This window comes from Strix uralensis, chromosome 1 (assembly GCF_047716275.1).
Source record: "Strix uralensis isolate ZFMK-TIS-50842 chromosome 1, bStrUra1, whole genome shotgun sequence".
In the NCBI taxonomy this organism is placed as follows: domain Eukaryota; kingdom Metazoa; phylum Chordata; class Aves; order Strigiformes; family Strigidae; genus Strix; species Strix uralensis.
The window spans coordinates 17351572-17368223 of record NC_133972.1 but is presented as its reverse complement, the minus strand read 5'-3'; the positions used below and the strand labels follow the sequence as shown (position 1 = coordinate 17368223).

At 39.2% G+C, this 16652-nt stretch overlaps 1 protein-coding gene across 1 annotated transcript in view; it reads left to right on the top strand.

Annotated features, from left to right (window-relative positions):
• The window catches only part of SUSD5 (sushi domain containing 5), a 41267-nt gene that overhangs the window by 13736 nt on the left and 10879 nt on the right, over nucleotides 1-16652 (top strand). The window contains exons 3-4 of the mRNA XM_074891309.1: nucleotides 7683-7801; nucleotides 16244-16432. Of these exons, the coding sequence (XP_074747410.1) occupies nucleotides 7683-7801; nucleotides 16244-16432 (308 nt within the window). The remainder of the gene's footprint in view (nucleotides 1-7682; nucleotides 7802-16243; nucleotides 16433-16652) is intronic.

Sequence of the window (16652 nt, the reverse complement as noted above, 5' to 3'; positions counted from 1 at the left end):
CAGACATCCTGCAGGGCTGTCAACCTGTTCCTTTGCATGAAATTTCCCTAGGCTGGCTCCTACCCAGTCACTGGAGGATTTATTTCAGAGGGGGTAACTCTGGAGTGAGCAAGCAGAGTCAGCTAGAATAAGCCTTGCTGAGGGAGTCAGAAGACTGGAGTTCTTTTCTTGGCTGACCACAGACCAGATGTTTGCTGCTATGAATATTACTTCATCTCTATTTTTCCTTCCTTTTGTTAGCTCTTTGGGTTTTGCACTGACTCTGATTGAATGATTCTACAGTGTCAAACACAACAGGGCCCTCACTGCAGATGACACCAGTGGGAAATGTAATAATAAGACTCAGAAATGACATTTCACAAGACTACCTACTTCTTTTTCTGCCTACTGCATGGGACTTGCCCAGCACCTGGGAGCAAGGTAACAACAGCACATTTCTTGGGAAAGAAAAAGGCAATATCCAAGGAATGAAATAAGGCTTAGTTGCTAACCCTCGCCAGTCCTCTCATCTGTGTGTCCACCCTTGGACTTTTGGACCCCATGAAATCTATCCAGGTGTGCATACTATAACAGGCCCACTTGCTTATTTGCAGAGAAGCAGTCCTAATGATATGTCAGTTTGGCAAGCTGTCTGTTTTATTTCAAGGCTGTGCTCTGCTGTCTGATGATAATGCATATGAATTTGCTCCCAGACATGTGTATGAGGTGGGTCAATTAATTCCCTTCAAGAGAAAAATCCAGACAGAGCTGACAGGACATGGTCCAATACAAAATGCTAAAATTGCTTATGAAACCATCTGAGGAGGTCTTGCACTCTAAAATGCCTTCATGTCACAAACTCTAGTCCCACAGCCCAGAGCTGGTGTCATGCTCTGCTAGAAGATGACTTTGTCTTCTCATTGTTTCTTGTCAATCATCTCAGAAAGTCTCATGCAGAGAAAAAACAAAGTAATTGTTTTTCAGGAATAGGGATTTCTACATGAAGTTCAGTCAAGAGACTTGAATTTAATGTATGGACATGGCCAGTTTACTTCAAGGAATGGTATCACTGAGCAATGCGGACATGAGCCACTTTGTCTCAGCTTTGGGGGAATGTGAATCCTTTCTTGGCACAACCTGGGAAGAGAGCACGGTCAAAGTATGACAGCCACGGTTCTTGTAAAGCAAACAACTCAATAATTGAAGAATTTTTCAGAAAATGTACTTCTTCAGGAAAAGTATCGTACAGAAGAAAATAAATTTTTGATGTATTTTCTAGGACAAGCACCCAAAATACCATCTGCTAAACTGTAGCTTCACAGTCCTCAGAGTAGTTATTTACTTAGCTGGGACTCGCACTTTTAAATTGTATTTTTACTGAAAGGTTTTTTTTAACAAACCTTGAGGGCTCTAGCAAAACTTTAACAAACTTTGGCACAAAACGTAGGGGTATGCTAGTGAAATTAGTTAATGTCAGAAGGTTAGAACTCATTGTTGAGACCAGGGAAAATCACAATATTGAACAGGAAGGTAAGCCTGACTTCAGAGATGGAGTAACAGAAAAGGAGTGCGATGTAACAGTATTACATGAAGACTAACAGGCATTTCTGCCTTAAGCTAGCAGTTCAGCTGGAAAAGGCAGCGCACGAGAAAGAACTGGGTGTAGTCACAGAACACAGGATGGCAGTGACCCTGTCGTGAAATAAAATAATTCACATAAAATTTGTGAAAAAAGGAAATGCAGTCCTCCTAAAAGACATCCAGCAGCTCTTCCAGAAGAGAGAGGGCAGTCCTGAAGGGCTTGAATGAGGCACCGGTGAGATACCACTTGTAATAGTGCAATGTAATTCTTGGCATCCAAGCTCAGAAGGGATGAGTTCAGACTAGGATCAGTCCAAGAAAGCACCTCTCTTTTCAGAAGTAATTAAAGGTGATCAGTTTTTATAGCCTAGCAAAATGAAAACAGAAAGGGGATACGCTTACTCTTAGCAAATACACAAGAGCGACTAATACCAGGATTTTAATTTGCCAGTTAGTTCTAATGCATTTGATTTTCTAATTTTCAAAAGAAATTTGCGTATTTTGCCCTTCTTTTAGAATCTCTGTAATGATTTGTCCTATCTGAAACCCTTTTGTCTGACAATTGAGCTTGTTTGTAAAATAATAATAATATTCAGCAAGTATTTTGGTATTTTTTATTTGGGGGTTTTTTTTGGTAACTCATAAATAACGTTGGTTATGAAAGTCATGGATTAAACTGGAGTCCATTACATGAAATTAGGTAAAACCAACTTTCTAGTGACGTTTGACGTGTCTTTGAGCACCCAACAATTCCAGGCCAGGAAGCAACACGATTCTCCTCTACATGTACTAAGAATGCTCAAATTATATGTACATAGCAATATTATAGTAAAATGACTATATAAAATCTTTCATACTAGGCTACAGTATGAAAATCTGCGTGAATGGGCCATATTTATTTAATGAACAGAGGCCTTACTATTTCAGTAGTCATATGTACAATTTTAAGCACAAAAGGCTGCATTTTGGTGTATATTTTTAAGAATCTAAAGGATATTGGTTCTGCCTTGGTAAGACCTCCTTTTGACATTTCCAGTGGCAGTATTGCTGTTGGAATGTCTTCATGTCACACTTAGCAGCTGCTTTCTTTGGTTCACATCCAGCCAAAATTAGCCTCTATAGTTCCCAGTCAATGGACTTTCCAAAGCCCACCTGTGCTCCCCTTCATGACTTTTCAGGGAAATTTTCTTCCCTTCGGTAATTGTGAACATGTAATTTATATTTTATTCCTCATCAGAGCCAGCTTTATAATTTTCAGTTTCCCAAACTACAGAAGGGAAAGACTAAGAATAAAAATCCTCTAGTTTGGCTTCCAGACTACCGATTTTTTTTCTCTCACGTAGTTACTGAAACACAAGTGGTAGAGCTGACCCATGAAAAAAATTAGCACAGGATGTTAAAGATTTATCTTTACCAAGAAAAGTGATGAAGTTTTTAACTTTCTAATTAGGGAAGGTTAGTTACAGTTATGTTATGAACCAGACTTTCACAGTGCCTCATACTACTATGAATAAATGTCATAAGACCATTCTGACTCAGTTCAGTGAATTTATTGACTAAGACTGCAAAACTTATAATCAACTAGCGGATAAAGTAGTGACTACAAAACATCCCAGTCCCACCTACTGGTTTCTGTGCTGATGGATCATGCTATGTCATATAAATTCTGCTGTTAACTCAGGTTTACTGAAAATTTTTCAAGTATTACAAAATTGCTATGTAATTCTCATAGAAAGTAGAAGTACCAGTGGGTACTACTGTAAAGACAATTTATAATTTATATATAGATGTGATGTGTTTATTATATATATCTTTATTATACATGTATACATAAAATTATAACATTAGGTATCATTACCATGGCTCAAATATATCATTATGATATATTTTAAAATATATATTACATAATGACGTATTATGGCATATTGTGAAATAAATACTATTCACGTCAGCTTTTCTTCTATTTCCTTCTTTGAACTTAGGAATTAGAAGTGCAAAATATACCAATTACTCATTGGTTACATAATAGATTAGAAAAAAATTAACCAGCACAAGAGTAAGCGGAAGACTTCTAGGAAGTCTGGTTCATAGCTTATTTTGCTATATATTAAATTTTCTCCTCGTGTGTGCACATGATAAATGCAATATCTGAGCCATGGCACAGGAAAACAATGATGAGCTTGGCCAACTTCTGACCTTTCTTTCGGGGTAGGTGCAGAGGATGGAGTGTTAATTGCTTTTAGTTGGATGAATCGTAGCGTACTGCAGGAATTAAGCTGAGGTTCAACACAGCAGAGTCTCTGTGGTTTCTTGTTTTCTCACTTGAGTGGAGAAGAGGCATCATGAAGCAGGTTGTCCTTCTAGGCTGTGTAGCAGTTTTTGGCTTGGCTTGTCAAGGAACCAAAGGAGACACCATCAGGCACCCTCCCACTTCCCATCAGAGAGCAGGGGCTGTTGTCAACACCACTAAAACCCCTCCTTTCCCAACTATATTTTTACCTTACTGATAGTATATGGTACTTACACAGTCTATAGCGATAGTACCTGTGAATGATTTTTATGCTGTGATTGTGAGTTCATGGCCGTGCAAGAGTAATTTTCAGGGACACATGGATGTCTCAAGCAGATGTATATCAAATATAGAGGATTATTATAGATGATCTGCAGTTTGAACTCAGTATGTTTCTTCTGAGTATGTCTACTTTCATAAGAGATCTCCATAGAAGGAAAAATGTAATTGCATCTATTTCTTAAATGCAAGGTACAAAATCATGTATCACACTGCTCTAAGCATTGGATTATAATATATGCTAAGATGAGTAATGAGCAAGTCTGTTTAAGTTCAATTATTACATGAAAGTAGCAATAAATAGAATTAAAGTTCCCTGCATGAATACATTCTTCTAAATGCCTAGGTAGGTGGATGTATCCCTAAAAAAAGTATAAAGTTTGTGGCATTCTCTCAACCATGATGCATCCCCAGTGCAACAATTCAAAATAGTAAAGAAATGAACTAGGCAACATATTTCCACAACCTCTCAGCGGGGTGCTGGAAAGAGTAGGAAAAATGTATGACTTTTTTTGTTTCTTATTTCAGCATGGCAACGCTGCTGCTGAAGAAATTTTAAAATATGTTGAGTTCTGAAATGATAGCCATTTTTTGGTCCTCAAATGAAAAATGTAACAAAGATAAAAGCATCAAAACCTACTTTTTAGACCCGAGACAAAAGTATACCTGTGTATTTAATCTTTAATTATAGATGAAATCCTAGCATTTTAGGATTTAGGGAAACATATACCCACCCTCAAGAACTTGAAGAAAAAATACTATTATTGTATATTTTTAGTCATACCTGAAGTCCTACTGACTGCAAAGAGACTATTTCTATGCCAGAGGCGTTGCAGGTCTGATCATTAGACCCACTACTGAGAAATGCTGAGCACTCTTGAAGCCCCTTTCAGCAGCAGTAAAACCAGCTTACTGAAGATGTTTAAAGCTTGCAGGATTGAGCTCGTGGTAGGAAACTACTGACAGAGAAGGACAAATGGGAGAGATGAAATAGATTTTTTTTCTTCTATTTTTTTGTATGTGTACAAGACATGATTTCTTTCATCTCAGAAGAATGACATTAGAATATTCGCAGTTTTAATCAGATCAATTTTAATATGACAAAAATCCAAATTAAAGTAGAAAATTAACCAGGGTCTAGTCTATTGTAGGAAAAAAAGAAATAGACAGGAAGAGCAATTTTTAAACTTCATGTAGGAAAAAAAGTTTACTGAGAAATACATTTAAAAAATCTTAGTGTCATTTAAAGCCTTTCTTTATGTATAATGTTAAAATTACATGCAAGATACACTTTTGTAAGTTTGGTCTCATTGGATAGCAGCTAAGAAATGTTCTTAAAATTAATTAACTAATCAATATATTCTATCAACTACAAACTTTTAGTTCATTGTACAATCCTCGAAAAAAAAGTAAGAAAAACTTTCTCTTCAAATACACAATCTTACACATGAGCCAGGTATCCTCTTTTGGAGATGACCTGAATATACCAAGGATGTGTCACCCACAGAAAACTTTCTAGCCTACCGAAGAAATGATAAAGAAATTACAGTGCTTTGGCAGAAGCAAAATATATCAGCTAGAAGTTGGAATTAGGAATCAGAAAATTCAAGCTAAGATTTGCAAAAGTGGCTTCCAAGTATCAGGAATTTTATTCTTTGATTGAACATAGAAAGGAATGTGGCCTCATTTTCAGAGACCAGAGTTTTGTGATGGCAACAATCTTCAAAACTGGTTTTTTTTAAGAGAGTCTGAAGTCTGAAGTACACAGTTACAGACAAAAGGCACACATTTTTAAAGACTTGTCAGTATCTATCTACTCAGTGTTGCAAGGCATAACTGATCCAGGTACCTAAGTGAGTGAGCAATTATTGGAAAGGTTAAGGTTGGTAAGTCACTCTTTGAAGGGAGGCATAAGTGTTTCATTCACTTAGGCCTTGTAAGACCTAGAGGAACAATATGTGAATACATACAAAAATTTTCTAATTGATGGACTGATTCTCCCAATCATCTGAACTCACTTTGGCAGATCAAGTCAGTTTTGTCTAGGTACCTGATTACTGACTTAGAGGTCTTGGACTTTAAATGCATTAAATTCTAAGAAAACTTGAATTTAAACTTGTATGGACAATATTGTTCTTCAAGTGACCCCCCTCCAAAAAATCAAGGGGTGTTTTCCTTACAAAAGAAACATATTTGGTTTGGAATCATAAAGGTGCTATGAGTAGGGGATGACATCATGTCGTTTCCCAGAACAGAAGTGTGGTAGGAACCATTTTGGTACATATGCGTGACCACCGCCATATGGCTTGTCTCATGTTGCTTTTGTTTGTTTACATTAAAAGAGCATTGAAGTTGCATATTTAACTGCTCAAAAGCTAACATATGCCAGAATTAAGATGGTCTGTAAAACTGTAATTCAGCCCACTTGTGTAAATCAATTGTTTTATAGTATTTAAGCGCATGATCAAATACTGGGTTTCCACTGGATCTTTTCCACACTGAGTGAATGGGCAGTTAGTCATCATTTATTTTATTCCCCAAATTGAGTGCGGAACTGATGGCAAAATTAGTTCAACCATTGCACAATACAAAATGATAAATTCCCTCCACTGGAAGGATTCCTCTGAGGAAAGCATTTTCATCTTGCTTTAACTAGAGTAGCTGATTGTGCAACACTTCTACAAACCTGCTGTCCACAAAAAATAAACCCCACAACATTAATATCCAGCTGCAAAAATTTGGGCTGAATTCGCTTTCCCAGCCTTTGTAACTTTCATCAGTGGTTACAGTAAAACCAGTGTTTTCTACAACAAACTCTCTTCTATTTGTTAGTTTTAAGCAGCCAGTACAGCTGAGAGAAGAGATAATTAGTAATCTCTTCTTTCATGTTCAGCATCTACAGAGTTGTAAAACCAAGTAGAGGTTTATTACCTTTGTTCAAGCCTGTGAAGGGAAGCAGGATGGATTAGGTACTGCTCAGTACCAAACCAGAAGAAATGGAGTTTACACAAAAGAGTGGAATTACTGTTAAAAAAAAAGAGAGCACTTTTTCTTCCAAGAAGTCAGATGTATTTTCTGAGCTTGTCTGTGTTAGATTTTGAGCTGTTAAATATGCAACCTTAATGGTCTTTTAATGTAAAATGCTAATGATTTATAATCTTTGCGACCAAGTCTTGAGTTTCCTATTAATTTTTATCCAGGTGCCATTGGTGGGAATCTGCATTGCTGGAATGTGAGAGCAGAACGTGGCCTTAAATACTCTGGGATTTACTTGGTCTGATGTTTAGAAGTATTACAGAATATAATAAGATAAACATTCTTTATTGCTTCCTGTGCCTTGAACTGATCTACAGCAAACATTTTTTTAATTACTTCTAATTCTCCCTTGACTTTTTTCATAGATCTTTCCACACTAATGCCTTATGTCCCAACTCTTAAGCAATTAAGCTGAGGCTAAAGCCTGACTACTGTGATAAAAGATCTCCACATTTCACCTGCATGTGCAACTCCAGAAGATTTCTGATTATTTTTTTCTTCTTCTTCTTTATTTTAGGACAATTATATGCAGAAAGACGGGCAGCAAACAGCAGAGCGTGAAAGCCATTGATGTTAAAATTGAAACCGATCCCTTTGTGAATGACCAATATGATGCTTTTTGTGTAAAGGATGAAGGTCAGCACTGATATACTATTGAAATAATGCACAGTCATCGCTGTCTTGCAATATTAAAAGTTTTGCCTTCAATTTTTTTACTGCTGAGAGGAAAGAGGGAACGTTAAGGAATAAATCTTTATAGTAATCACCCGCTAAGTGAACCAACTGCTGCAAAGACATGGGTTGCAGGAAATAAATTGCATTATCTTTTGTCTTTGCTGCAGTTTAGCAAGTTCAAACAGCACTACTGATCTGGAAGAACACATTTTGGTGTTCACAGAACATATGTTATGGGAAAGAATATATCTGGCACCAATATAACTGAGATGCCTGAAGTATCTCCCATACTCAGCACTGTAAGTGAATGTAACTCAGAAAGCTGGCTTCCAACCACAAAACACCATGCTGTTGCATATCTATCAGTATACAACATTTGTATGCAAATAATTTCATTGCCTCCATTTTATTTTTATTTTGGGCTTTTTTTTTGTTAACAAGTGTAGATCAGCCACCTAGGGACTCTGATATGTTATGGATGATTCTGAAAACCAAATTATTTCCAATTTAAGTTGATGCTTAAACTTTCTGATATTCAAATGCTGGAACCCACAAGCAAAGATGGGTTCTGAAGGCAAAAAGTAAATTGTTACTGATAGGCAGGATTGTGTAAGGAAGTTTGGGAACCCGTGAAACAGATTGTTGGTGCCCACAGTGAAGTTTTACATCTCATTTCCAAGAAAAGCAGGGGCAAGCAGATGCCATTTACTGAGAAACAATAAATTCACAACACGGGACCATTTTGATAAACAGTCAGTGGCAGCAGTGGGAATGAAAATATGGTTGAAGTAAAATGTGGCAGAGGTGATGCACATTTGATGCGCACCCAGTCATTCAAAAATCGCAGAGTTTCATGACCATTGTCTCAAGTAACCCTCATGACGTCAACTCCAGGCTCCGTGCTGCTATAAGCGATGCCAGCTCCCTCACCCAGTTGCTAACATTGTCACACAAGCACCTTTGTGTTTTCTTCCATGCTGCTCCTCACATATAGGAGCAGCTCCCTGTAAACATCTGCAAAACTCTCTCATTGTCTTCCTTCAAATCTCTCTTTTGTCATCATCCCCTCCTCGAGAAAAACCTTGTGGTGGGTGGGACAGCTGTGGGATGCTGAAATCATTGCTCTGGCCACTATTGTTCCATTGTGCCCTTGTGCTCCCCTGACTGTCTCCACCTGCTGCGTCTGAGCTTACACGTAGATGCTGGATTTCGGGGAAGGAACCATGTTTGCCTTTTGCATTTGGTTACTGCTCACGGTAAAGGGGCAGTAAAGGTGAAGGTAAGAACATAGTCTGACAATGCTTGTTGGAAAGGAATACCTCATAGGACTCAGAAACTGCATAGTTAAGACTCAGGGAAAAATTCAGATCATTTGCAAAGAAAAGACAATTTCTGAACAACTTGTTTTGTACAAGGCAGGGAGTTTCTTGATGACAGAATGGGATGATCATGCTGATGCATTCACCAAATAGTCCTTACACACAGAAACAGTTCTGGGTGGCTATGAGTTCACTTCTTCTTTGAATAAATAAAAAATTATGGATGCAGAGTCAGTGTTTGAATAGAAAGGCTTAAGTGAAGTTGTGTGGCAGAGCCTAGTCTGTAATGGGTATGAAGAGAACAAAGCCCAGAAAGGAACTGGCCTTAACATGCAAGTGTAACGCACAGCACAAACTAGTTGAGCGATGAAAGAACAAGCTAGAGCTCAGGGATGCCACTTTCAGTTTTGGGAAGTAAATATCCAGTAAGAGGCAGCAACAACAAACCCTGCGCTGCAGCCTCAGACATAGCGTATCTGTACTGCTGTTTTGTACATGTGGTTAATAATTACGTGTCTAAGTTATGATTAATGAATTGTTTCTTACTTGAAACCTCCCAAGTATTTTTTTTTTCTTTTAGAAAAGTGGACGCTGCTTTTAATTGATAGAATTTAAATTATAATACAGTAATACATTAGCATTAAGACCTATGTAAAAATTTGTTTTGCCCTGTCAAAAGTGATAAATCCTAGGTTCTTACACAGACCTGTGCGACCATGCACAATAACCACAAGCCCTTTCATTTCTTCCATATACATCCAACCAATAATCTGCAGCCCCATGTGAAATTCATCTGGTTTTCTCCAGTATTTCTTAACCTCACCCTCTACCCATCACCTCCCCACCTTCAGGGCCCTCTCAACTCCTTGTGGTCCAGGCAAGGTTGGCTGGGTAGGGGCCACCTGTGCTGTGGCTGCCTTAGACGTATGAATGTGATGTTTGTCCACCCATGTGCAATGCTGATGGGCTGGCCAGCACCGCTTGATGGACTGGGTAAAGCTGAGTCCTACCTATGCCCATCCCAATGGAAAAGGTGCCTGGCTTTGGATCTTCTCCCTTTTAAACTCATCTTACTAAAATGAGCAGACACTCGGCAGCTTTCCCTCTTTGTCAGACTTGGCTGAGATCAGCCAAAGGCTCAGACAGACTGGCAGGTTGAGGATGGACAGAGGGAACAGTCACATCAGCCTTTTCTTCAGAAACTAAGTTGATGATAGCAACTCTTCACAACTCTATTTTCAGTTCTTAGGGTTGTGCAGAGGGCATCTTAAACCCCCACGAAACTTCTAGTACAAACCATCACAAAATTCCATTCTTAGGCCTTGATTTATAATTAATCTTTACTCAGTTAACACTTAGCACATGAATGAGTTCTGTTGAATTGCTTAAGCATACACCTCAGCATGCCTCAAAAGCCGGGGCAGTGGTCAGATGCTAGCAAGAGCTCTGAGTGTGCTAACAGGATCAGGCTTTTACAATTAAAAATCCTGAAGAGAGTGATACTTTTTTTTTGTGATTCTGAAATGGATTTTGTTCTGTTACACACAGAAGAATCACAGCAATCTTTGATATGTTTTACAGCGAATTGGGACCAGGAGTTATGTTTGACAGGCAAAGATGTAGCTGTAATGTTTTATGAATGCTGTGAGTATAGCTGCAGTTTTCGCAGTAGAGAGAAATGTGTCTTCTCAGTTTCTCGTAAACAAATGTTTTATGCAGCCATTAGAGTCAGGAAGACAGCTCTGTACCAGCTCAGGATCTGCTGAGATCAGAAAGTTTCTCTCAGTCCTGAGTGCCTCAAAAGATAAAAGAGATAAAGCAAGAAAAACAGAAAGCTGGAATTTTTCCTACCAGTCTTGTTTTTTGTAGGACTGCATACCATTCCATTTCATATGTATATAGCTTCTTGGTTCCCTTTCTCGTATTTTTTTAAATGAAACAGAGGAAAGATCTCTTTGTTAATATCTCCCAAGTTTTACTGGTTCTTTCTTTCAGTGACCCACTGATATTTACAGGCAACAAGTAAGATCTCTATTCAGTAAGGCTTTGATTTGCTGCCACCATAGAAAAACTAAACAGGCAGAAATTTGTAGTGGCATACAGCATAAATGTAAATCAAACTTTGTTAAACATGACTGCTGGCTCCACACACCCATCAAAGCTCACGTACATATTTTGGGCTGCCTTTTTCAGCAGTAAGAAAAAAAGAAATTATTATGTTCTTTACAGCAAATATATAAAATGTACTTCACAAGAGCAATCAAATGGCAATTTGCTTTATGTAATATTTGAACCATTTAGTTGCATTTGTCATGCTTTGCTGTGGATATGAAGGTTTTCATTTTTTCATTGCTATAGCTTTCTTTTCCAGAGCTTTGCATATAGCTGACAGGGAATTTCCAGCTACCTGGTGATGTCATTTAAACTAACAAATTCTTACAAGCCCTATCTGATGAAAGAGATATCGTCATCCTAACACTGGTAGCTTATGATCAGCACTTATATTGGCTGTGATTGAGTTTTAGTTCTTTGTACTCTATTTGTACTCAGTACTTTTATCCATAAAGAAAAATTTCATATACTTTAGTGTCTCTGCAATCAAGAAGAAAAACAAACATCCACACTCATCTTTCACAGGGCTGAACATTAAGAGTTGCATTTTCCAATTTCTTAATGACAAGATGACATCCTATAAATTCCAGTGGTCTCTCTGGAAAAACTCCACTGAATTGGATGGTTGTAACAGGGGATGTTTTACATCAAAGAGAAAGTTTTGTGTTAGCTTTCAGAGCTTGGTACGCAGTTAAAGTAGCAATTTCAGTAGATTCCCAGTAGGTTCCTAGTTCTGCCAGGTGGTGTGGAAGCTGAAGTCTGCATCTTTTTCATGTTGATTTTTTTTTTGCATTGATCTTAGGCTGTCCTTCCTGTAGACAGTATTCTGTCAAGACATCTCAAAAACTTTACAATCTGATGGGATGCTTGTAGTTTAAATCAAAAAGATGCTTCTGGAGGAGTCTGGATTGGGGAGAAGGGATGCTGTGTTCTTAAAGTGACTTGTGTTGACTCTTTCCCAGAAATCACCTGTCACCAACTCCTTTCCATATATGTTTTGGAGTTAAAGTTACTCTTCATAGGGGCCATAATTCCTAAAAGCCAGTCACGACCGAATGTGCTAACTCAATTAACAAGAGGCATCTTCAGTCCTTGTAAAAAATAGTTACTGAGTCTCTAAGACGTCTGTAACCAGAGTCATCGTTAGCCCTAACATATCTATTCTCAACACTTATATCTTTGCTGAGCCATTTATTCCCATTCAGTTGTCATATATTGACTCTATCCTGATTTCTACCCATGCATATTGAGTTCTTTATTGACTGTGGTGGTGATTTTCACTCCAGGAGACAGTCTGCATCAAATTACTGCTGACATGAGGATCTTCTGCATACTTCAACATTGCCTTATATCTGTGCTGCGCTGTCTCACTGTGCAACGCAATCCGCCCTTGCTTACTGGAGGTCAGTTATCAACCTATAAATTAGGTGTTAGGTGCTTGACCTCACTGCCAATATGTGACAAACTCAGAAAGGGTCACAATGTCCAGAACCAGATTCCAAGTTTCCAGATTTGAGATGTGATCTTGCACACAAGCAGGCAGAGCATGGGATCTGCTGGATGCAGCCCAAGTATCAAGCACATCAGGCTCTTCTACTGGGAAGCACGCATTGGGGTCCTTTTTTAGCAAGCAGTAAGAAAATATACTGGTTTACAGGAGGATAGATGAGGGAAAAAGCATTGGTCCAGATGGAGAGTTCAGCACTGGAGGATCCTAGTCCTCATCAACCAGCATCACCACCCCAGGCAACCCCTGTGGTTGCCTTAACAAAGAGCAGTACTGTTCCTCTACATGACAAGCTGCTGCCAACACACCCTCTGTCACGCTTCGTGGCCCAGATCTGCCTCCTGTCTTCCAGCAAGAAAATCGCCCAAATGCCAGCACTGAGTACAGGCTGTTGTTCCAAACAAGCCCATGCTTTGCCAGCTCCTGGTGTAAAGGCTGAAGACAAAAACCTGAAGCCTGTCCCCAGAAGTGGCTCAGTTTGATGAGCTGCTGTGCCAGTGTCACGTCTGTATGTCTACCAGAAGAAACAGGTTTGGCAAAAGGCTGAGCAGGAATTGTCATAGCAACTGAGACTGCAGGAGAATGAGGAGCCGTAAGATGATTCAACCTGGAAAATTCCTGTACATCTTACACAGGAGAGGACGGCAGCAAAATGAATGTAGGAGCTTGAGTATGTCTTTGCAGGGTATCACCTTTCACTCATGCTTGTCCATGCTGTTATTCAGTATGCTCTGCAGCAAAGACATGACCTTACAAAGTCTCCTATGAGAGAATCGAAAGTTCCCCATACAGTGTTCATCCATGAACATCTTTGAAATCTCTGCTTTTCTTTCTATTCACACATCAGCCAGATCTCTTTCAGGATCTCATAATTCTCTGTTACCACGTCTGTTGCCAAATTTTACAGTAGAGCTCCCTTCAGCTTTCTTCTTTCCTCGAAGGTTATAATGGGCTTTTTGAATGTGTTTGCCATATTTAACTAATGTAAGTGTTACTTTTCTGTTTCCTCTGGCCGCAGGATTAAGAAGCAAGGCTTTGTAGATAAGAATACCCTCTGACATATAATTGTCCCATACAGCCTTGGGATCAATGCTTCCCTCAGTGCAGATACACAGCTCCCATTTGTACCGATGGAAGTAGCTACATAAATAAAGTACATGAAATGCAGGGGTATTTAGCCTTCCTATGAGGCAATAAAATATTTTTTTATTCCTTTCATCCACATCAATCTCTATTCATCTGACCGGTTCACAGGAAAGGCATTAGCTGCTAACTGCTCCTCACTTCCTCGGATGCCAAGCCTCCGTAAGACTGTACATAAACTGAGCTTTGTGTAGCCTCAAGAGCTTGTTTTTTCTGTCAGTGTGTGTGTACATAACTCCCACTAACTTCTGAAGGTGTTAGACAGTATATACGTATGTGTACAGTATGGAGAATAGACTTCAAAGCTTTGACTTCAGTAGCGTGTCCCTTAAATTAGTGGCAGATTTTTTTCAGCATACCTGGTGAGAAGTGGTTAGCCACGTCTATCAGACAATTTCTAAAAGCCTGATCCAAAAGAACTTTCACGGACTGTGGATGTTTATCGTAGGATGTTAATTTCACTACAAGGTAAACAACTAGCAACATAAATACATCGTATTTCTAAATAAACATGTATTTACCTATGCCTGGTCAGAAGTGGGTAGATGATGGGAAAAGCTGCAGCTGGGACTCACAAGGATCTTGCAGAATGTCCCTGGGGCAAAAGCAGGAAAGCCTGAGCTTTTGCACAAAGTAGATTGAAAAAAGTTTTTCTGTTCAAAATTATTGCCCACTGAAAACCCTGGACGTGAAATGATGTCAATGGAAATGTTGTTTGCAAGATCTTGTGCTGATGCTGTCCTAAAAGTAGACTCTAGCAAAGTAGCAAGGATGCTCTCTGAAGATGTTTCTCCTTCTTCATGTTTAGGAGCATAGTCTTGGAGGTCACTTTTTCAGCTTCCAAACAAAAGTCTTTTCCAAGGAACATAATCATTGTTTACTTAGCCAACTAAGCACTTAGGTTTTTGTACCAAGGCAAACTGTTTCAACAGGAGAGATCAATACTAGAACACAGACCTGGTCCTAAGTTTCCCTTATCCCATATAATTACCAGAACTCCTGAGTTATTACCTATTAGCCTTTTCATTTTTGGTTGTTCTGTATCAGGACAAAAGCAGGTTTTGAATCTTCAGTTACGCTGGCAAGTGGAACAGTTGTTTTTTCTTCCACAGTCAATAAGGGCTCTAGAACCACTGGAACAAATCCCAGATTTGAGAAAGAATACGGAAGTGTTTATTTGTATCAACACTGCGCACTTTGTCCATTGGGTTTCTTGGTAAAATCATGCTCTTTCATTATAGGTTGTTTGTTTGTTTGTTTTGATTTTCTGTAACCAAGAGATGTCTGTTCCAAAAGGGACTGTAAAAATGTGGAGCAAAAGGGGACATGGCAATCCCCTCTTGAAGAGTGCTTCTGAGAGAGAAAGACCTTTGAGAGAAGAGAAACTGCAATGCCTAGAAGTTCTCTGGAAGATTTTGTTAACAATAGCCAAGAGTGTTCAAACCTGAAAAAGAGAGTTAAAATTCAGTTTACACTGGTGTTGGCAGTTGTCTGTCTGCCTCCTCTCTGCACTTCTTTCATACAAAAAAACCCTCAGATCAGTTTTGTTATTGTTTATAGTGACTTTTGCTTCCTGGCTTTTAGTGCTGTCAGCAGAAATATTACCAACCATCTTGTTAGATTTTATATCCTGATAAAATTAGCTCTTCAGATTCTCACAGAGAGCAGAGCTATGTTAGCCCTGAGTGTTGTTAAGTTGAAGAGCAGAAGTCACCATTTATTTTAGGATGTCTCTAACCTAAAGTAGGGGAAATTTGAGTATCTGGGAAGAAACTTTTGATTTTGAGAAGACTAGAAGATTAGAGGTAGTCTGAAAAATGACTGGTGTCTACCTGGACCTTTTCTTTTTGTGAATATGGACTGGGTCATTGCTTAGGTGCTGCCTGGTTGCTACAGTGTAGTAGACATTAAAGTGCCAGTCTTAAACAATTTCACAAGCTTTGCTGCAGTTAAGAAAAATGACTGTGTCCAAGCTTTTGCTTTCCAGTCCCAACCTACCAAAGCCTTTGTTAGCCTTTGTAGAAGCAAGCAGAGAAGACAGCTGTAGCTGGACATCCTGGGCTGACTGGTTGGATGCATCTAGATGTTACACATCAACAACACCAGTTATCATATCACAGTTACAGCCCAATATATACCTTCCCAATTACAGCTGAAATTGGGAGTTGTGAAGGAGGATAAGGGCATGAATCAGATGAGATGTATGAGTTCTGTTGACATGTGTAAGTTTGTCCTTGGGGTAACTCTTTTAACACCACTGTTGGCACTGCATTTAAAGACTATTGCAAGGTCTCTACAATCTCATTTCTTTTTTCCCTTCAGACAAGCCCTGTGGGGACCCGCCATCCTTCCCCCACACCATCCTGCATGGCCACACTGGCTTTGAAATGGGGGATGAGCTGCTGTACGTTTGTGCCCAGGGGTACGTCATGGGCAACAAGGAGACAGCGTTCACACTGCTCTGCGACAGCTGCGGGGAGTGGTACGGGCAGGTTCAGGCCTGCGTCAAAGGTAAGTTCACCCAGCATGTGGAGCATCCCTCTGGGAGGTCACAGCCTCCCGTTGGCTCAACCGAGATGCTTTCAGGTGTCGCCTGGGCATGTGCAGTCCCAGCGAAGTTCTTGGTGACCAGCGCATCAATGTGTTAGCTGGCCCAACAGAGTTTTTATAATCCCATTGTTAGACATCTCCAGTAAACCACAGGAGAGAATCATTTAGTCATACTTATATG